The 22,135-nt window shown below is 51.2% G+C and overlaps 1 protein-coding gene across 1 annotated transcript in view; it reads right to left on the minus strand.

Moving 5' to 3' along the window:
- The window catches only part of ITGA11 (integrin subunit alpha 11), a 111,036-nt gene extending 93,121 nt beyond the window's left edge, over positions 1–17,915 (minus strand). Inside the window, exon 1 of the mRNA XM_026478392.4 lies at positions 17,758–17,915. Coding sequence (XP_026334177.1) covers positions 17,758–17,809 — 52 coding nt within the window. The 5' untranslated portion in view covers positions 17,810–17,915. The remainder of the gene's footprint in view (positions 1–17,757) is intronic.
- Positions 17,916–22,135: the final 4,220 nt, after the last annotated feature.

Raw genomic sequence — 22,135 nt, forward strand, 5'->3', positions numbered from 1 at the left:
GAGTTGTTAAACATTTATCAGTACTCTCCTGGAAGGGACTGCATCTGTCTGTCTCCCTACCTTACCCTCAGCATCTGGAACAATGCCCAGCACACAATAAGTACTCCATATGCATTTGTTAAAAGAGAGGGGTAGGGGGAAAATGAATAAAAGCACTCGGACCTCCAAGAGTCTCATATACTAACTTGCCAACAAGGAGTAGAAGGGGAATGTGAGACTTGGAGCCTCAGAGAGGGAGAGAACTTTAGAGTACTGAATTTGGCTCCAGAAGTCCTGGTTCTAATCCCAGCATAGCTTTTAAGTTGTTTTACAACTTGGAAGAGTTTCTTCTTCTTCCTGACCCTGCTCTCTTATCTGTAAAAGGCACACACTGCTAGATGCTCTCTTAACGTACAGTTACCACTTTATCCTCCCCCCTGCCCCCCCCCAAGTCACTGCACTGCACTACACAACTGCAGAGGGTGCTGTTTATATTGTAGTTGATTGAGTTATGCAGTGCACATAACGCACAACTGTACGTGGCGGCCCTGCCCGCTCTGATCCTGGCTACTGGCCATTTCAAAGGAAACCGAATTGGACAGTGAGTTCCTCCCTTTCCTGACATACTAACCAGCTCAAAGAGCTCAGACAGTTTGGTTTTGGTTTTCCAATTCCTAAGATTATTTCCTGCTTGTCATGGGTGTGTGGATCAAGAGCCCTGTGCATCCAGGGTTAGCTCCAGCCCAGGGAGTGTTTGGGCAAAGTAAGAGCAAGACAAGGCTTAGGATATGCAATTTGTGGCAGGGCTTTCCCTCGGAGGAGAGGAAGCAGCTCAGCTGGGCCTGGAGAACTGCTGTGCCTGTCTGCCCTGGTCTTTGAATATGAACTAAAAAAAGGAATTGTGGGGGCCTTCCCTCCCAAGCCTGCAGGGCCCGCCCTACAGTGAATACAACCCACACCCATTTGAAAAGTTCTCTGGCTGCGCAGAGCTCAACATAGATCCAGCAGAACCCGAGTTAAGCTGGATGCTATTGGCTATGCTTGATGGGGGTGGAGAGTAGTAGGGAGGGGAAGTGTTTGGTTCCCAGAAGGTTATGCAGAAGCCCTTTCTTTGGGTTTTGGTGTATGTCCATCCCTTATGTTTTAAAAAGTATCTCTAATGTCTATTGTCACTTCAAGGTCCTTAGTAGAGTCAAGGGCTCATGACTCCATCTGCCTTTGCTGGAAATCAAAGGTCTGTCTTGTGAGGTGGTGAGCTCTCTGTCACTGGATGGATGCAAGCCAAGGATGGCCATTTGTCTGGGATAGTCAGGTTCCAAGTTTCCTCTTGGGCAGATACTTGGTCATGAGGCCTTGTAAGAGGCCCCTGAGGCCCAGGACTGTTCATGGACCTGTGGATGAAGAAGGGCCAATCGTGCAGTGGGTCCACTCACACTCTAGATGAAGTTCTTTTAAAAAAGAGTCCCTGGGGTGCCTGGGTGGCTCACTCGTTAAGCGTCTGCCTTCGGCTCAGGTCATGATCCCAGGGTCCTGGGATGGAGCCCCACATTGGGCTCCCTGCTCACTGGGAAGCCTGCTTCTCCCTCTCACACTCCCCCTGCTTGTGTTTCCTCTCTCACTGTCTCTCTCTGTCAAATGAATAAATAACATCTTTAAAAAAATAAAAAATAGGGGCGCCTGGGTGGCACAGCGGTTAAGCATCTGCCTTCGGCTCAGGGCGTGATCCTGGTGTTATGGGATCGAGCCCCACATCAGGCTCCTCCACTGTGAGCCTGCTTCTTCCTCTCCCACTCGCCCTGCTTGTGTTCCCTCTCTCACTGGCTGTCTCTATCTCTGTCAAATAAATAAATAAAATCTTTAAAAAAAATAAAAAATAAAAAATAAAAAAATAAAAAAGAGTCCCTGCCATCAACTTTGTCATGTCACATGTGGTCTTTATAGTCAAAGTTGAGCTTCTGGCTCAGGAACTGTTCATAGAAACATGGAAGAATAGGCCAAACGCTTACTTCAGAAGTCTTAAGAGGTCATACATGGCTCACTCAAGTTTAGTACTGAGCCTGAACCTGACCCAGAGGTCATCGTCGGCAGGCCCAGGCTTCTTCACGACCTCCGACTCAGAGGGGCAGTGAGAGACGCAATGGTTTCCACGTCTGTAACATTCAGGGTTGACGCAGACTGGCCCGTTTGGGCCAAGTCATGGCTGGTTTCAAGCAGCCTCTCCTAAAAAATCAGTAAGGAGCGGGGTAGGGCTCATATTCTATCAGCCATGAACTCCTCTGTGTGAATTCGTGCACAGCTGTTTTCCTGCCTGGCAGGCTGAGCAGAGACATGGTTGGACGAAGAGGGGATGCTGGCTGGGGTGAGATGCCTGAGCCAGCGTCCCAACCCTAAGCAGGGTGTGTGTTGTCATTGGGCAGGATGGTGTGATGGTACATAGAGGGGGACAGAGTAAGAGAGAAGCCGATGAACAGCGCTCACTGCCCAAGTGGCCAGGTGGCCTTACGGAGAGTGGAGGTGCTGCTGATAGGATAGAGAAGCCCAAAGAAATATGACCATCACCTGGGCAGTGTTCCAGGAGGGCTTCCTGGAAGAGGAGGTCTCTCTGGGGCTGCTGGGGCGCAGGGAAGCAGCAAGCTCCTCTCCACTTAAACCTACATCTACTACGGACACTTATTATGGAAATGATTGGGGGTTTCCTCTTCTCTCATGGAGGCCAAAGATTTATCCAGACTGCCCTCCCTGCGGTTTCTTGCTCCCCCCACCATATACCACCCCCCCAACCCCCTAACTCCAGACCAGCCCCATGTCAGTAAAGCTTTGATCTGAGCTCTGGGTCCACAAAGCTCCCTTCACCTTCATGAGTGGGGCACCCCAGGCAGACCCCTTCTTCCTGGCCTGTCCCCATCAGCAGTGGGGACCAGTCCAGTGGGGCCACTGCCAAGTCAGGCAGCCCTGCAAAAGCCCCAGGGTGGGCTGAGCATGAGGGAAAATGGCCATTCCTGCACCTGGACACCTGCCAGCTTCTCTAGACTCTTCCCAGCGAAGGCCGTCTGGGCGCTGGCCCTTGGCGAAGCTTCAACCACGCCTCCTTGGAGAGAGAGAAGGGCAAATCACGCCACAGATGCATGGAGTCCAAGTTTGTCTCGTAAAATCCCCCCAGGCCAACCTGACCCTGTCCCAGTAGATACAGGGCTATCTGTCCTTCCCGAGTGCCGCACGGTGTAAGCCAGTGGCCCCCAACCCATGGTGTCGTGGGCGTGAAAAGTTTATGTGAGACAAGAGTAAACATTAAAACTTGACCACTCATGTGTTTCTTTAATGGGTATTAAAAAATGGCACGCCAATGAAAACTGAGGTTTCATAGCGATTTTTGCTTAGGATTGGGGTCAATTTAAAAATGAAACTGATTTAAAGTCAATTTAATGAAAATTAAGTGAAAACAGTCAGCGTGTTGCACAGATATGGCCAAAGTCACGTGAGCGGCGCATGCAAAGCAGAAAAGGGATGGGCTTTGAGATGATCAAACCTGGGTTTGGATCCAGGTTCTTTTGTTTGGTGGTAGTTGTGTGACCTTGGGCCAGTCACAGAGGCCTCTTGGGATTGCAGTCCCTGGAGTCAGACTGCCTCGGTTCAATCCCAGGCTGTGACTTTATCCCCTGAGGGATCTTGGGTAAACTACTTAACTTCTATGGGCCTCCGTTTTCTCATGTCTAAAGTGGGGAACACAGCACCCCTCTTACAGGGTTGTTGAGACGATGACTGCTTAGAACAAAGCCCGATCCACAGAAGCCCTCGATGAAATGGTATCACGTATTACTATTGCTAAATGTAATAAAGCAATACTTCTACTGAGCTCCTCATCCCTGCCAGACATTCTGGGGTAATCAGCATCATTTCTAATTTTTCATACTAATCCTACATGGTAGGCATTACAATTTCCGTGATCCATTCTAAAGAGAAGAAGTGACTTGCCCAAGGTCACACACTTCCTAAGTGACAGGGCCAGGATTCACACCCCAAGTAGTCACTGCAACACTGCCCCTCATGTGAACCGCGTTGGGCTCAGACTCAGTTTCTCCCCCTGTACAATGGGTTTCACGTGCTCCCTCAAACCCCCAGGGCAGACTCTGATCTGGTGGCGCCCAGGCATTGGACCATAACCTGGGGCCTACTGTTCAGTCCCTGCCATCCTCTCTGGGCGCTGCCTCCTTGGGTACTAAATGACATGGTCGCATCCTGCGGTACATGGATGATGTCTGAATCACCACCCTTTTGTGGGGAACGAAGCATTTTGAACTTGTCCTCCACCCGCCTTGTTTCCTGGGAAGTCTCATTATATACATAGGTTTGCACTGTGTAAAAACAAGGCCTTTCCCCATGTCTCCTCGTGTCCCGTCTGAGTCACAGTAATAATAATGCTGAATAGTATGGGACCAGCTGGGCCGAACTGGGCTGCCTGCTGTGAACTGCTCTGCCCCTTCCAAGGCCCTCCTCCCTTCAAGAGACCCTCTTCCACCTCCTAGTCCTAACCCCTGTAACTGCCAGTAGCCTCTTCTTGTCTGGAAGGAAAGCCTTTAACCTAATAACAAATGGCCTCGGGAGAGTCAGGAAGGAGCACATGGCCACCTAGGGGGCTGGCCTTATGAGCAAGGTGATAGTGACCTCAGAGGGCATTAGTTAATGGGATTTCAGGCTCTCGCAGGCCTGGGTGAATTTTCATTGATTAATTCATTCATTCCACGACTATTTATTGCTTGCCTACCCTGGCCAGGCACTGCTCTGGTCCCTGGGACACAGAAGCAAACACAACGTACAAGAATCCTTGCTCTCATGATTACATTCTGCTGGAGGAGACAATAAACAAGGTGAATACATAAATCGGAAACAACGCGAAAGAATGAGAAAGAATCTCAGAGAGACCGAGGCCGGGAAGGGTGTTTACGTCTGGGTGTGCGTGTGCTGGAGGTTGAAAGTTTCGTTGGCCGTGCCAGGAAGGCCTCCAGGAATGAGTGATGTTGGAGGAAAGGCCTGAAGGAAGTGACAGAAGCTCTTTGGTGAGAAGCAGAAGGCACAGCAAGTGCAAAGCCCAGGATGCTCGGCTCAGAGAACCTTCCAGAGACTGTGTGGGTGGAGCAGAAGGAGCAGTGGGGGAGGAGTCGAGGATGAGGTCAGAAAGGCAGGGGAAGCCAGATCACAAGGGGCCTTACTCAGAGTAAGAAGGGAGCCCTGGAGGGCTTGGAGCAGAGGAGGGACGTGACATGATCTGACCTACATTCTAGCAGCGTCCTTCTGCCGACTAGGGGGAAGAGCCTCAAGGGACAAGGGCAGATGCAGGGAGACAGTTAGGTGGCTGCTGCCACAAGCCATGGGAGCCTTCCTGGGTGCCCCCGCAGTAGCCCCCAGCTCCCTAGTCCTCCAGGCCGACCGAGTAGAGATGGGTAGGCGGAGGGCAGACCAGAGCTTTCCCAGCGTGGATGATGTGGGACCAGTGGAACTCCCAGGCTGGGGTGTGGTGGGGAGAGCGAGTTTTAAGATGAGCTGGAATGCAGGCAGCTCCACACGGAAAAGAGAAAAGAGCGGGGACGTTCTGGGTGACCATTTGGACACATTCGGGACAGTCGCTGGGGCCCCTTGCTGAGCCTGCCAGCGTCTCTGCCCCTGGCTGGCCTCACCGTCAGCAGCAAGCACATTCCACAGCTGATGCTTGGCTTGTGGTCTGGCCTGGCCCTCTTCCTTGGTTTCTTCTGCTCTGAAAGGCTTTTAAAATCAAAATCTGGGTTCTCTTTAAGTTTGGGGCATGAATCACTGCTTCTGGGCCTGGGAAGGGGATGGTAGGCGGGAGGCCCCATCTGCGGGTGCCCCCTCTCACGTAGGCTTGTGTGTCACTACGCATGTCTATGTGACAGGCTCCCAGTCAGAGCACTCGGAGTCGGACTCGCTCCCAAGCTCCCTGCCAACCTTTCCAAGCGCCCGAGGGCCGCCTCCATGGGCCCTGAGACCCCCACGAAGTCGACACGTCTTGAACAGACTCGACTTCTCCTCCTCCAGCCTCTTCTGCTCAGGCCAGTAGCAGCAGCCGTTGGCCTCCCTGATGCCTTTCCTCCCCTGGTGACCAGGCCCTGCTCCATTCTGCGCCTCCCAGGCTCACTCCTCTTCTTCCTTTTCACCACCTTTCCATCAGGCTCTGGTGTCCCCTGTCCCTTGCCTGGGTCAATACCACGGCCATCTTTTCATTCCACCCACCCCCAGTTGTCCTAGCGCATTCACCCTCCCCTCGTCCCAGGACTTCTCAAAACACAGATTCGAATAGCCACCGTCCTCCCTCAGAAACCTTCAGTGGCTCCCCATCTGTTAAATCCGATGCCTTAGCTGGCTTTCAGGTCCTCTCTCAGTGCCTCAGTCCACGGTTCCCTTTGGCACATCCTCCAGCGTCCTGCTGACCCACGTCAGGCCCTCTGCCCAGACACACCCTCTACCCTTCCTGCGTTTGCAACCTTTTTCAACTCTCAAATCCCAGAGTCTTTTATCTGTAGCTGGAATAGCTTTAGTATGTCTTCCCTTATATTATAGTTATTTCCCTGAAGACCCGCTGTCTCCCACCCAACCACAAATCCACTGCAGGACTAGATGCATCTCTTGTCCTTTACCCACTAGCACCTGGCACGGGACCTGGCTCCTACAGGCTACCGTGTTAGGACCCCCCGGGAGAGGGCATGTGCAGAAAAATGTACCACGTCCGTCTTGCCCTTGGATAGCTTTCTGCTTACTCGGAGAGACAGTGCTTACATATTTCATATCTATTAATCGAGCACCATCGATGGCACTGTGGGAGAGCTGGGGACACGGGGCCTGATAGGGGAGGTGGTCTCTGCTCTCAGTCCAGTGCGGAAAGACGTTCAAGCAACCGCGATAGTGTGTGGTGAGCAAAGTGCAGGGGGGCCTTGAGCTCAAACAGGTCTCCAAGGTCGGATTGAGGGGGTAAGGTGAGGCTTCCAGGGAGAACTGGTACCCAAGTGGAGACCTGAAGGATGAATGCGAGGCAGCCAGGATGAAGGAGGCGGTCGGATGGGAAAGAAGGAACGATCTGGGGGAAGGCCAGAGAGAGCTGGTGTGTTTGAAAAACTAGGAAGCTCAGTCTGCTGGGGGTGCTACAGGGATGTGCTGGCACTGGAGTCCGTGCTTCTCAGGGTGAGGACTGAGCACAGGCCAGCTCCAGCTCTTCAGGGTCTGCTTAGCTCTCTTACAGTCTGGACTCAACCTAATAGCAATAGGGAGCCACTGAAGGTTCAAAGCGGGGGAGTGACTCTGCTACTTTGTATTTTAGCTTTACCCCTGCTGCTATTGAGAAAGGTCTGATGGATGGGAATGAGAGAGACAATGACACCCGAGTTGGGCTGGGGCCTCAAGGAGGTCCCAGGGCCCTCCTCCTCTGCCCCCAGGTCTCTCTCCCTGATGGGGCATCCTTTCCCACCCCACCTGGGCTTCACTTTGCCTGTGCCCCATCTGGAAAGGCTGACTTCTTGGGTATGCGACCTGGGCAACTGCTTAGGGTGGGCCCTACACTCAGAAGGACCCTCTCTTGGTTTAATGCTCTGCTGTGACATTCTTAATCATTTTAAACAAGGAGCCCTGCATTTTCATTTTGTACTGGGTTCTGCAGATTATGTAGCTCACCCTGCATGTGTGGAAAATGGGGTGAGTAAACTCAGAGAAGAGTCCTGTCTAGAAATTATTTATGGGACTTTAGGCTTGCTGCCCATTACTGGGTCTGAGGGACTATTAGCTCTAGGGAAAGACCAATTCTGGTAGAGGAAGAGAAGATGGACATTACTTCGTGACCTTTCTGGCAGCAGGAGGGGGCAGTAGTCTGAGGCTCTAGGAGTGGCCAGGCAGAGAGGGAGAACTATGGAGACTGGGGACACACCCAGAGGTCTATAGAGAATGATTTCAATGATCTTATCCCACTTGCCTGCCAGAGATGTAGGAATTCTACCATTAGAACTTCATTCCTTTGGCTGAAGCATTGCTTGCTCCTTAAATTATGTGTAGCAGATTAGATTCCTAACTTCATCTTTGGCCAGAAGGCCTGCCCCTGAGTCCCCATGTGACCTTGGGAAAACCTTTAAAAGCCTCAGTTTCTCCATCTGTCTAATGGACATACCCCCCTTGTCAGGGCCTCTAAAGCTTCACCTGCCCTCCCCCCCGCCATAGAATGAACATGTGGGAATGCTCAGCAGGATCTGCACCCACTTGCCCATTTTGTGTTTTTTTCCCCCCAAGACCTTCCTCGGGCACAGTCTTCCCAATCTGCAAAGAAATAGGCCCAGGAAATCTGCAGGGTCAGGATTTCTGGTAGCCTAGCCCAGCTGGGTGATGCTGCTGGAGGAAGAAAGCTGTCAGCCCCAGCTGCAGAGGCAGGAGCCCCTTCGCTGTGTCATCCTGTTTGGAATCCTGGAGCACGTTGCCATAGCAACTTGCCTAACTCACCCCACATGCCACGTGGAAAAACCTCTGTCTGCTTTCGCGCATCACCCAAGCCACAGCCTGGCTTCCCCTAAGTTAGAGGATGAGGCCTCCATCATCCATAAGGGCTGAATTGGATGCATCTCAGGGGCAATGGAATAGTGGGCTAAGGGAGGTCCCCGGCCTCATCTATATGGTCTGCTGGCTGGTCTCTGCGCCTGACATCCCACCATTAGCCCCTGGTTCCTTCAGCTCAAGGCACAGCCCAGCAAATCCCTGCAGGTAGGACACATGAAGTTGTCGTCACTCATTAGGGCTCTTTAGCATGAATTAACTCATTGTTAATGGTCTGGGGCTCAGAGCAGGTTTTGATCAGGGGAATAGGAGCAGAAACTTGCTCAGCCTGGACCCTGAGGATGAACTAGAGAGCAAGTCTGGGGGCAGATGGAGTGGTCCAGCGTATTGGGCACTTGGGGGGCAGGTGGTAGGGCCTCTCTGGGCCCCGAGCTGTGAGACAAAGGAGGGCGAGCGGCTCCCACGTTCCGAGGCACCATGTGTCACTCCCGAGCGGGTGCCCCTGTATGGGTGGCCATCTGAGCGCTGATCTCATTTTCCCAGGGGACAGCAACTTCCGCAAGGTCATCTTACTCATCTTTCAATGCTCTCCAGGCCCATTTCCCAAAGAAACATCATGAATGGATTCAGTCCGAGCTGCGGCTTGGGGGTCAGACAACCCTGATACTGCCTCTTACTCTATCGACATGACCTTGGGTGAACCATTAACTCCTCGCGTGCAACCTGGTGACCGGGGCAGTGAGCTCATGCAGCGGTAGCCAGGCCTAACTGAGATGCGAAAAGATGCTTCACACCGCGGCTGGCAGCCGTCAAATAATAAATGATGGGAAGGGTAAGAACCGGTCCTGGGAGCCGGGGGCTCACTGGGTGCCAGATGCTGTTCTAAGTACTTGATAGGTATGGACCATGAACAGATCATCTAACGTCCAGAGCCCGGCAGCGTGTGAAGTCGTTGTTCTCCCCATTTTACAGATGAAGACAATGAGACCCCCAGAGGGCCTTACCCAGGGTCACCCAAGGAGAAAGGATTTGGATCCAGGCAGTAGGGTTTTCAGGCCCCGCACGTGGACATTATTACTGCTGCTCAGGACACATGCAGGTGAAAAAAGAAATGAGGGATGGAGACAGGGAGGCAGCGTGACCCCCGCCAACTTTTCCTCCAGGTGGGACTTCATTCATGTTGTGACTCAGGTCCTAAGAACACAGTACAAATGTCCTTCATGGAATGTTTTGGGAGCTTATTCATTTTGGGTTTACAAGATGACCAACTGCAGTCTGTCTCCTCTCCTCTTTCCTTCTGGGCTTTCAGCTAAGAATTTGTACAGTTAGGATTTACATGATGAGGGTTGGGTATGATCCCTACCCAGACCACAGCTCCCGCTAGCAAGCGCTCCATACTGAGGGGATGTGGGTGTCTTGGGAGCTCTCAATTGTTTGGGAGAAATGCTTTCAAATGGCTGTCCATCCTTGATGGTAGCCCGCAGTTTGGTGGTAGTGGCGGGGGGTAGGGACATTAAGTGGTGAGACTCAGCAGAAATACCATTTTGAAATGCATTAGTGCATGTTAAAAGCTTGTTTTGTAGCTGGCCTTCTCTGAGTCCGCTCGATGCCATCCCATACCTCAACATCATAAAGGCCACATAGGACAAACCCATAGCCAACCTCATATCCACAGTGAAAAGCTTTTCCTCTAAGATTAGAAATAAGACAAGGATGCCCAACGTTGCCACCCTTATCCAACGTAGTATCCAAAATCCTAGCTACAGTAATCAGACAAGAAAAAGAAATAAAAGGCATCCCAATTGATAAAAAAAGAAGTGAAATGGTCACTATTGGCAAATGACATGATATACAGAGAAAACCCTAAAGAGTCCACCAAAAAACAAAACAAAACACGAGTAGAGCTAATAAATGAACTCGGCGAAGTCGCAGGATATAAAATATACAGAAATCTGCTACATTTCTACACACTAATAATGCGATGGCAGAAAGAGAAATTAAGAAAACAATCCCTTTGGCAATTGTATCAACTAGAATAAAATATCTCGGAATAAATTTACCAAAGGAAGTGAGAGAAACATTCTCTGACAACTGTAAGATATCGATGAAAGAAATTGAGGATTGGGGCGCCTGGGTGGCTCAGTCAGTTGAGCATCCCACTCTTGATTTCGGCTCAGGTCGTGACCTCAGGGTTGTGAGACTGAGTCCTGCATTGGGCTCCACTCTGGGCATGGAGCCTGCTTAAGATTCACTTTCTCACACTGTTGCTGGGAGTGCAAGCTGGTGTAGACGCTCTGGAAAACAGTATGCAATTTCCTCAAAAAGTTACAAATAAACTACCCTGCAACCTCTAGGTATTTATCCAAAGGATACAAACATACTGGTTTGAAGGGGCACATTCTCCCCAATGTTTATAACAGCAATGTCCACCACAGCCAAACTAGGGAAGGGGCCCAGATGGTCTTCGATAGACAAATGGATAAAGAAGATGTGGTACATATATATACCACGGAATATTCCTCAGCCATCAAAAAGAAGGAAAGCTTGCCATTTGCAACGATGTGGGTGGAACTAGATGGGATTATGCTAAACAAAATAAGTCAGTCAGAGAAAGACAATGATCATGGGATTTCACTCATATGTGGAATTTAAGAAACAAAACAGGTGAACATAGGGGGAAGGGAAGGAAAAAGAAAATAAGATAAAAACATAGACAGAGGCAAACCACAAGGGACTCTTAACTACAGGAAACAAACCGAGGGTTGCTAGAGGGGAGGGGAGTGGGGGATGGGGTAACTGGGTGATGGGCATTAAGGAGGGCACGTGATTTGATGAGCACTGGGTGTTATATGCACCTGATGAATCACTAAATTCTATTCCTGAAACTAGCAATACAGTATATGTTAACTAAATTGAATTTAAATAAAAAATTATAAATTAAAAAAAGATTCTCTCTTCCCTTCTCCCTCTGTCCCTTCCCCCTGCTTGCACTCTCTGTCTCTCTGTCTCTTTCTCTCAAAAAAAGGAGAGAGATGGAGTAGGACACAAAATAAAAGGGAAAATATAGCATATTCACAGATTGGAAGAATTAATATTGTTAAAATGCCTGTACTGCCCAACGCCATCTACAGATTCAGTGTAATCTCTATCAAAATACCAATAGCATTTTTCATAGAACTAGAATAATCCTAAAATTTGTATAGAGCCACAGAAGACCCAAATAGTCAAACAATCTTGAGAGAGAAGAACAAAGTTGGAGGTATCACGATCCTGGATTTCAAACTATACCACAAAGCTGTAGTAATCAAAACCACATAGCACTGGCACAAAGATAGACACAAAGATCAATGGGACAGAACAGGGAGCCCAGAAATAAACCCACATTTATATGATCAATTAATCTATAACAAAGGAGGCAAGAACATACAAAGGGGAAAAGAGTTTTTTCAATAAATTGTGTTGGGACAACTGGACAGCTACATGAAAGAGAGAAAGAAAGAAAGAAAGAAAGAAAGAAAGAAAGAAAGAAAGAGGGAGGAAGGGAAGAAGGAAGGAAGAAAGGAGGGAGGGAGGAAGGAAGGAAAGGGAAGGGAAGGGAAGGGAAGGGAAGGGAAGGAAAAGAAAGGAAAAGGTGAATAAAAGAAAGAGAAAGGAAGTAAGTAAGAGAAAGAAAGAAAAGAAAAGAAAGAGAAAGAAAGGAAAAAGAGAAAGAAGGCAGAAGAGAGGAAGAGAGGAAGGGAGGGAGAGAGGAACTTTCTTCCACCATATACAAAAACAAACTTAAAATGGATTAAAGGCCTAAACGTAAGACCTGAGACCATAAAACTCCTAAACGAAAATAGGCAGTAAACTCCTGGACATTGGTCTTAGCAATACTTTGTGGGATCTGTCTCCCGAGGCAAGAACAACAAAAGCAAAAATAAACAATTGGGACTACATCAAACCACAAACTTCAGCACGGTGAAGGAAACCACCAACAAAATGAAAGCCATCAAGATCTACTAAATAGGAGAAAACATTTGCAAATGTATATCTGATAAGGGGCTACTACCCAAAATCTATACGAAGTCATACAGCTCAACATCAAAAAAACGCAAGCAATCTGACTTCGAAATGGGCAGATCTACTGAACAGACACTTTTCCAAAGAGGACGTCCAGATGGCCAACAGGCACATGAAAAGATGCCGACATCACTCCTCATCAGGGAAATGCAAGTCCAAACCTCACTGAGCCCTCACCTCACACCTGTCAGAATGGCTAGGATCGAAAAGACAAGAAATACCAAGTGTTGGTGAGGATGTGGAGCAAAGGGACCTCTCGTGCTGCTGGGGGAACGCAGAGTGGGACAGCCACTGCGGGAGACAGTGTGGAGGTCCCTCAAAAAGTGAAAAATAGTAAATACCATACGATCCAGTAATTCTACTATTGGGCATTGACTCCCCCAAAATGAAAGCACGAATTCGAAAAGCTATCTGCCCTGCCACGTTCATTGCAGCGTTATTTACAAGAGCCAAGATCCAGAAGCAACCTGAGTGTCCGGTGCCAGACGAATGGATAAAGAAGATGTGGTGTCTGCACCCAACGGAGAGTTACTCAACCACAAAAAATAATGAAATCTTGCCATTCACAGCAACATGGATGATGCCAGCAGGGGTTGCACTAAAGGGAAATAAGTCAGAGACAAATACCTATGGTTTCTTTTACAGGTGGGACCTAAAAACCAAAGCAAACGAACAAACAAAATGGAAACAGACTCAGAAATACAGAGAATAAACTGGTTTGCCAGAGGGGAAGGGGGAGGAGGGGTGGACCGAGGAGGTAAAGGGGGTTCAAGGTACAAACCTCCAGTTATAAAAATAAATAAGTCGCGGACACGAAAAGTACAGCACAGGGACCATAATTAATAATATTGTCCCCACTCTATATGATGACAGATGGTAGCTGCGCTTACCATGGTGAACGTTTTCTAATGTATATAAATGTTGAATCACTATGTTGTAACCTGGAAGTAATAATATACAGTATAACAATGGTACTTCTATTTAAGAAGAAAAAGAAAAAAAAACCTCTACCATTCAAAAGAAAGAAAGAAAGAAAGAAAGAAAGAAAGAAAGAAAGAAAGAGAAGAAAAAAAAAAAAAGCCAAGCCAGCTCAGAAGAAAGTTTTGTCCTAAGCAACGAGGGGAGAGGATGGAGGGGAAGTTCCCTGCTGCTGGAGGAAGTTTCCACTACAGGAGGGGAGAGAACGAGCTCCAGAGAGGTCATAAAGAAGGTGAGTCATCGCCTTGAGTGTCTTAAGGCCCACAGACGTGTGTGGGTGGGCGAGGACAAGGAGAATGGCCAGGAGACAGATAGCCCATATCTGGGGGTCCCGGGTGGGGTGGATGGGCTATGGTGTATAAATAGAAAGAAGGTAAGACTCTACCCCGATCCCTTCAGGGCCCTATGTGGAAGGGCTTCCACATGGAAGGGTCCAGAAGCTCTCAGCTGATGGGGGTAGTGGAGAGGCTTGGCTGACAAGCTCCCAGCAGGGTGGGACAAGCTTCATCTCTTTCTCCGCTCTTCCAAGGCTGGAGAGCAGGGCTTGGGTCTCTTTAGTCTTTGCACACTCATGCTGCCTAGGCCTGTGCTTTTTCCAGACAAGGTTTTCCTGCTGAACACGACTCCCACTCGCAGGGACACATGAGGGCCATGCTGCATGGCCTGGTTCCTCTCAGCTCCACAAAGTGCCAGAAGGCTCTCACACGAAGATCGCACTGACTTCCTGACAGTCAAAACTGCCATGGCAAAAAACATCCCTGAACTCCCATGACGATCAAGAATTTGGGCCAGGTCTTTGGGAGAGGAGCTGGGAACGTTTGGGTTTCCTGGGGCCTGGGCATGCATGCCCCCTCTGAGCCTCCAGTACCCCGGCACCTCCTCTACCCTTCTCTTAGGGACTGGGTTTGGCAGTCACATCTCCGTGCACCCTCGACATCCCTTCCTGAATGGTCAGTATCTTGAGTGCTGCTGCTGCTGATGATGATGGAAAAGGGAGACAACCTCCTTGAATGCGTAATGTGTGCTGGAACTTTCCAAGCACTTTATTTACACTTACTCATTTAATCTTTGGATAGCTCTGTAAGTTCTATTATTTTCATCCCCATTTTGCCGGTGAGAAAGCTGAGGCACAGAAACACTTAGTAGTTTGCCAAGAGCACAGAGTCCTGACTGGCAGAGCCCAGACCCAGTCCAGGCAGTGAGACCCCAGGGTCTTCACCCCCACACTGTGCCTGATCTCCCTGTGTGCCTTTATGGAGCCTGGCAGATAATGGGTGCTCAGTAAAGACGGAGGTTTTGAAAGAATCATCACTTATCCGGGCACCTGGGTGGCTCAGTCACTTAAGTATCCCACTCTTGGTTTTCGGCTCAGGTCACGATCTCAGGACCCTGAGATGGAGCCCTGTGTGGGGCTCTGTGCTCAGCAGGGAGCCTGCTTCCCTTCCTCCTCTCCCTCTGCCCCTTCCCCCATTCACACACACACACTCTCTCTCTAAAATCAATCAATCAATCTTAAAAAAAAAAAAAGCATCACTCATCAACCTTTACTACAGATGTGTTATGATGGAAACTTCTTATCAATGGATCTGCTTTCTCTGGATATCAGCTATAGAAGTCTTTGGACTTGTCCGTTTCTTGCTTTCTTTCTTTTTCTTCTTGCTTTCTTGGTAGTTTTGCCCACCCATCACCCTTCCCAGCTTGTAAGCAGAAGCTCTGGCAAGATAGAGGCTCTGAACTCATAATGGCTTCAGTGCGGACTCACTCCCAGCTTGGCCTGTGATAGGTCCCCTGTTCCCCTGCTCAGCCAAACTGTGCTGTCACCGGCAGGCACGCTTCCTGGTAAACCTCACATTGAATCCATGTGATGCACAGTTGGGAGATTGACATCAATCTTGCTCTGGAGCCAGGGGAATGGATTCATCAACCCCACGAACTTTCCAATTTTCAGAGTCCAAACTAGAGTCACCCTTGTGGTTTTAAAATATCCACCTTTTTGTTCTTTAATTAGTCCCAGGAAATAATACTTTGACTTACAAACCGACCTACTTGAAGGCCTTTCCACATTCCTTCAAGACCCTGTTGAAATGTTACCTCCTCCTTCAGGAAGCCTCCCTGGTTAATCCAAGTGAAATTGAACTTCTTGTTTGAACCGCAGCCCTTAGCTTCTCTGTGCCGTTCACTCCCTAGTCCTTCTATTTAGCTTTCCCTGGCCTTGCCTTATCCCCAGCTCCAGGCAGGGCCCAGATTGCACACATACTTGGTCCCCACCCCCAGTTCCTTGCAAGCAGATGTCGTTCCAACGTTGATTGATATGTTTAATGAATCCCATATTTTAAGAACCCAAACTGACCAGACATAACTCCAGGGTGGTTTTCTCCATATAAAGGGAATTCTGAGTCACAAATCCTGCCCTGGTCCTTCACCCCACTCCCCTGGCGCACACACCCCCACCCCATTTCTGCTTGAGTAACAACAATACTAACAACCATTGCTTCTGTCCTGCTGTGCCCCAAGCCCTGAGTTAAGGACTTTTCTGACAGTGCCTCACTTAATTATCTGGAGAACTTTATGAACGCAGTCCGAATTTCCATCTCCATTCCACAGAGAAGGAAACCTGTGGAAAGATTGCATAATGCACCCAAGGTCGTACAGCCAGTGGGCAGCAGAGCCAGAATGGAAGCCACGTTATGATTGCACAGACTTCCCTCTCAGCTTTCTGAGGTCCAGACTGACTCCACTGCATCTCAGGGTCGGCGGAATGGTTGCCCCTCTCTGGAGTCACACAGGTGCGCATTCCCTTCTCCTCCAGCTGGATGGCCTTGTGATTCCAAGGCAGTTCCTGGAGTTCTCCTGCCTCCTGTCTAAGTGACCTAGAGTGGGCTTCTCCTCCTCCTGCAGCTGCTCTCTAGATGAATACTGGCCTGGTGGCAACTCTTCCTTTGTCCTCCCCAACACCCCCTCCCTCCAACAACTTAAAGCATTAATGTTCATTTTGTGGCTCTAGGATCCCAACCGAACTCCATCAGCCAGAGACTGTTGCAACTACAGGCCTTCCCAGAAGCTCTGCTATAGACCGAGTTGGGGGGGGGGGGGTGGCTGTGCACTTGTTTCCGAGGTACCCGGGACGGCGGTGAGTGAGCTCGGACTGGGGGGTCTCCACCTGTGCTTCCTGACGGCTCCTCTCCCGCTGCCTCCCCATCTGACCCCCGGTACCTGCCCCAGCCCCAGCCTGGAGCCCATACAGACGGCAGGCGAGGCGCGGGGTCCAGTCGCCGTGGCGGGCTCTGATCCCTGCCGGGGCACTCGGCCGCGCAAAAGAGAGGCCCCGAAAGCTGTCGCCGCCGGTCGAAGTGCGCCGCTGGCCTAAGCCCGGCGCCACAGGTACGGGTCGGGCCGGGGCACCGAGAGTGGAGAAGCCCAGGCTGGTTGCCCCAGTGCCGAGAGCCTAGGGTTGGCCTCTGGCTGCCCGTCGTGCGCCCCGCCGGACCGAGGTCCCCGCCGCGCCCGGACACCTGGATTGCATTAGGCAAGCGGCGCGCGTCTCGGCGACGGCGGTTCCCCAGATTATTGAATAACTGCATAATTCCAAGCGCCGGTTGCCCAGTCCCTACCCCAAGTATCAGGTAATGTTTCCCGGGCCCTGGCGCCCGGGCTGCGCCCGTCGCCTTTGGCTCGGCCGGCGACCGCACGCCACCGCCTAGGGGCCCCAGCCCTGGGGCTTCGTCCGTCCCCAGCCCGAGGGATTCTGGGCAGCTCGCGGAGCCCAGGTCCCCCCAGCCCTCCCGGGCCTCTGTGTCCCGCTCTCCGAACTTCAGGCGGCTCCCTCCGCAGGCAGGAGGGCGGCCGAGGCGGCGCTTGCTCCGCGCGTCGCGTCCCCTCCCAGCCCGGGCCACGCGCCCTCCGCGCTCCCGGGACGCCCGAGAGTCCCCGGCGCGGCGCCTGGACTGGCCAGCGTGTCCGGCGGGGCCGCTAGCCTTCCGCGCTCCTCTTCAGCTCTCCCCCAACTCTTCCCCAACTCTTCCCCAACTCTTCCCCACACACCAAACTCCCGGCTCCAAGCGGCCCGGGCGCGCCTCCCTCTTTTGCGGAGCTTGGCGGAGCCGCTAGACTGCAGCCACTTCCCGGGGGGATCCCTATGCCCCCCCACCCCCTCCCAGCGGCCAAGCGCCCACCCCGCGAGGGACTCCCACGGGCACGTACCTGGCCACAGGCTGAGCGCCCAGGCCACCAGGAGGCCCCTGGGCAGGTCCATGGCGCGCGGCGCGGCGGCGGGGGCCGGGTGCGGGGCGACAGGGCAGCGGGCCCGAGCGGCAGCCTCCTCGCGGGCGCCCCGAGCCTGCACTGCGCGCCGCGCGCCCCGCTCCCTGACAGCCGCCGCTCCTGCGGAGGAAGTGGGAGGGCTCGGGCGGCGGGGAGGGGCGCGCGGACACGCTCGCGCCGGGCTGCAGGCCAGTCTCGGCCCCTGTGCCACCTGGGCAGGCGGCGTGCCGCGCCCCCGCGCCGCCCCCGCACCCCCCGCCCCGCGCCCCCACCCCACCTCTGCCGCGGAGAAATGCCCTCTACACTCCGCCACCGAATTCCACGTCGCTGCGGGACAAGTGGCTTGTATTCCCATCTCCCAGAGGGAAGAGCGTCACAAAGCTCCGAGGGGTATCTCAGGTGACTCGGGGAACACCGACCACGACTCAGGTCTCCCGTGGCCCAGGAGAGCGGTTGCCCCTCAAACGTCAATTCCGAAACGTGCCCCTGCCTGCGCGCCCCGGGGAGCTTGGCATGTAAAGGCCCCAGTGCTTCTTCTGACCCCGGAATAAAGGCAGGTCCCAGCTCCGCCTGCACTGTCGGCCCTTCCTACCTGAGGCACCCAGCGCAACCTGGATCTGGTGCCTCCTTCTCCAGCAGTGAAGCTCTTCTTTGGAACGCAGCCAGCAGCCACCGTCCTTCCTGGTAGCTCTAACCCCTGACAATTAAATCCCATGCACAGTTGTTGGACAAACTTTGCATCAGGACCTGGACCCCAGCCGGTAAGTGCAGAGGCTGGCCTGTCCAGCAAGGGGGAGAGCTGAGGCAGAGGGTGGGATGGCCCAGGTGGTGAAAGCTAGAGCATGGGCCCCCCATCACTTTGTCAGGAAAGCCTTCCTTGGCCACCTCCCAAACCCATATCTGCCCCAGGGCACCTGCTTGTTCTCTCTCCTTCGTTGTACTTACTAGTAGAAACCTATACATCAGTTGGTGTGGTCATTTGATTAACTTTCCTCTCCTTGTCCAGACTGAAAACCCCATTAAGGTAGAAATCCCTGTTTGGCTCACAACTGAACGCTCAGCCCTCAGCACCCAGGAACACAGTAAGTGGGTGGGTGGATGGATGGGTGAATAGGTGGATGAGAATTTCCTGTCTGGGAGGGACTGGAAGGGCTTCCCAAAGGAGTTGACATTCAGGCTGGATCCTGGAGGATGAGGTGGGTTTTGAGAAGGCCCAGGTTCATGCAAGTATATTAATGGGTGTTGTGCCAACATTGCTCTCTTCTCTGGCTATCCTGGCTTTTATTTGGGTAACCTCACCTCTCCCACTCAGCCACAGACTTTGGGGAAAGCCGATTCTATCCCTGGGAGGTGTATGTGTGTGTATGTCGGGGGAGGCCTGTGGTTTAGGCTAAAGTGACTCAGTGTATTCCATCCCCTGGCCCTAGTTTAAGAAAGGGAAATGTGACAAAGGAAGAAGGTTTTCTAGGAAACAAGCTTTCTTGCTCTTCTAAAAGGGCCCCTAGAATGAATGAAGGACAATGAAGTAACTTGCCCCTCCCTTCTCCTACTTGCATGTCCCCTCCCAGGCTGAGACAAAGAATCGTGTAGGCCCAGAAGCTCATAGCGGTTGGGGTAGGGAAGGGAAATCTGGCCTTGGCAGGAGCCAGACAGATGCTGGGTAGCAGAACGGAGGACCCAAGTCCAGGGCGGTCTTGTTGAGCCCCTGAATCAAGCCACCCCTTCAGCCTGCTCCCCTGAGGACGTTCCAGTCCTATGACCAATGAGTCCCCTTTATTGTTTGAGCAGGATTGAGTCAGGAGGCTTTGAACTTCGAGCATCCTAACTGGTAACAGTTATCCATCGAGCTGTAAACCACTGCCTTGCTTCACACAAATTCAGTCTTTCTCTGCTGGTTCTCGAACTCCACGTATATGGGAGTTGCCCGAAGCAAGTCCAAACACTGCTGGCTGAAGGGGCTGTAGGCAGGGGGTGCGCTGCATAACAATTCTGTATTGTGCCCCTCGTTAGCTCCCATTGTCCTCAGTAGGGCCAGTGGGAGTCCTGAATAAAATAGGTGTGCCTTCCAGTAATCCGGCAGGGTGGGGAGGGGGAGAGGTGTGCCTTCCCTCTTTCAGCAGGCAAAGCAGGCTAGAGGAGCGCACGCTGAAGGAGCTAGGGATGGAGCCGAGAAGACAAGAGAGAACCTCATATTTATTGATGTGATCATTATTATTTAACCATTCATTTTAATAATGTATTACTTAATGACTATTAAACATTGTCAAAATCATCCAGGGCAGCGGCATATGGGTGACAAGTGCACGATCCAGATTCGGTCTGGAGAAGCTCAGAGAACCGGACGAAGGGCTTTATGGAAGCTGGGATGTGAGTTGAGCAATGATAATAATAATACTGTGAAGGATTCTTCACATGTATGTAGCATATTTATTTTTCTTGAGATAATTCACAGACCGTAAAATTTGCTATGCAATTCAGCAAGTTTTAGTTTTCTCGCAAGGTTGTGCAACGATTACCACTCATTTCATTGTCATGACCCCCCGAAGAAACTCTGCAGGCATTAGAAGCTACACCCCATTCGCTGACCCAAGTCCCTGGCAACCACAGATCGACTTTTTGTCCGGGTGGGTTTGTCTAGTCTAGGCATTTCCTGTAAATGGAATCACGCAACGCATAGTCTTTTGTGCCTGGCTTCTATCATTTAGCATAACGTATCCGAGGTTCCTCCCTCTTGTAGAAAGGCTCAGTGCCTCCTTCCTTTTTAATGCTAGGTAACACCCCATGGCGGGGATATACTGCATTTTATTTCTCCCCTCGTTGGGTGAGAGGTATTTGTTTGTTCCCACTTTTGGCTGTTATGAATGAAGATGCTTATGAGCATTTGTGTACAAGTTTTTGTGTGAACACACACTTTCAATTTTCCTGGGTATATACCTAGGAGTGGACTTCTGACTCGTACAGAGCTCTATGCTTAATTATTGAAAGAACTAACCACCTGTTTCTTTTTTTTTTAAGATTTTACTTATTTTTTTGAGAGAGAGAGAGTGTGAGCACAAGCAGAGGGAGAGGCAGAGGCAGAGGGAGAAGCAGGATCCCCACTGAGCAGGGAGCCCGATGCAGGGCTCGATCCCACGACTCTGGGATCGTGACTTGAGCCGAAGGCAGACGCTTAGCCAACTGAGCCACCCAGGCGCCGCTAACCACCTGTTTCCCCTGTGGCTCCACCGTTTTACATTCCTATCAGCAGTGTATGAGGGGGTACATGGTGTTTTACCAATTTTGAAATCCCTTTCACACCTGCAATCTAATTTAATGCTCACAAGAGTCCTGCAAGGAATTATATTCACTTGTATAGATAAAAAGACTGTGTTGGTGAGGATTCTTTCAGTTACAAGGAACAGAAACTCTACACAAACTGACTCAAGCAGAAAAGGCAGTGTACGAGCTGAGGTAGACGGGAAGTGCTGCAGGTATGGCTGGATCCAGAGTCTCCAGTGAAACTGTCATCTTTTTTCTCTCTGGCTTCTCTTAGTTTTGCTTCACTCTGCTCTCCTTTCCTGCAGCAGGCAGGATTTCTCTGCCTGCTAGGAAGATGTCGCCGGCAGACCCAAGCTTATACTTTATAGATTCTAAAGGGAGAGAGACAGCCTTCCCTACTAGACCCAGCAGAAAAGTCCAGGGTTTTGATTCATGTCCACTCCAGAGCCAATCAGTATCTGGGGAACACGGTACTATAATTGGCCCAGTCTGTAGCACACATCCAGCCCCAAGGAGTTGGGCAGAGAAGGGCATTATGACGGACAGCCCCACCAAGACCACATATTATAGGAGAAGAGTTCCCTAAAGGAAACAGAAAAAAGGGGATGATGACGAAATCCGTAGTTGCTAAGTCCACTTTAGAAATCTAAGCTCAGAGCAGGAAGGGGTTCACCCAAGATCCCACAGCACCTACGTAGCAGAACTGGGATTCAGGTGTTCCGCCAGGAGACTCAGAGCTCATCACCGCATCACAGCTGGATAGAGGAAGCAGGTGTTTCAGGCGGGACTGTACATGGTTAGCCCAGAGAGGTCCTGGGGCTGGGATCTCTGGCTCCCAAGCTTTCAGTCTAAGCCCCCCCTCTTGGGGGGGGGGCTCTGACTTCTCTAAAAGGGAAAGGTGGGGGAGATGCTATCCCTCCGAAGGAACCCAGCAGTTCCTGAGCACTGCTTCAGCTAGGACTAACGTGCTCTTCTTCCAGAAATGTACTGGGAGCCGTCTGGCCTGCTTTCATTTTGGAGGGCACCTCTCTCTTTCTCTTCCCTCTGCATTTTCACCTCG

Source organism: Ursus arctos, unplaced genomic scaffold, assembly GCF_023065955.2.
Source record: "Ursus arctos isolate Adak ecotype North America unplaced genomic scaffold, UrsArc2.0 scaffold_28, whole genome shotgun sequence".
Lineage (NCBI taxonomy): Eukaryota > Metazoa > Chordata > Mammalia > Carnivora > Ursidae > Ursus > Ursus arctos.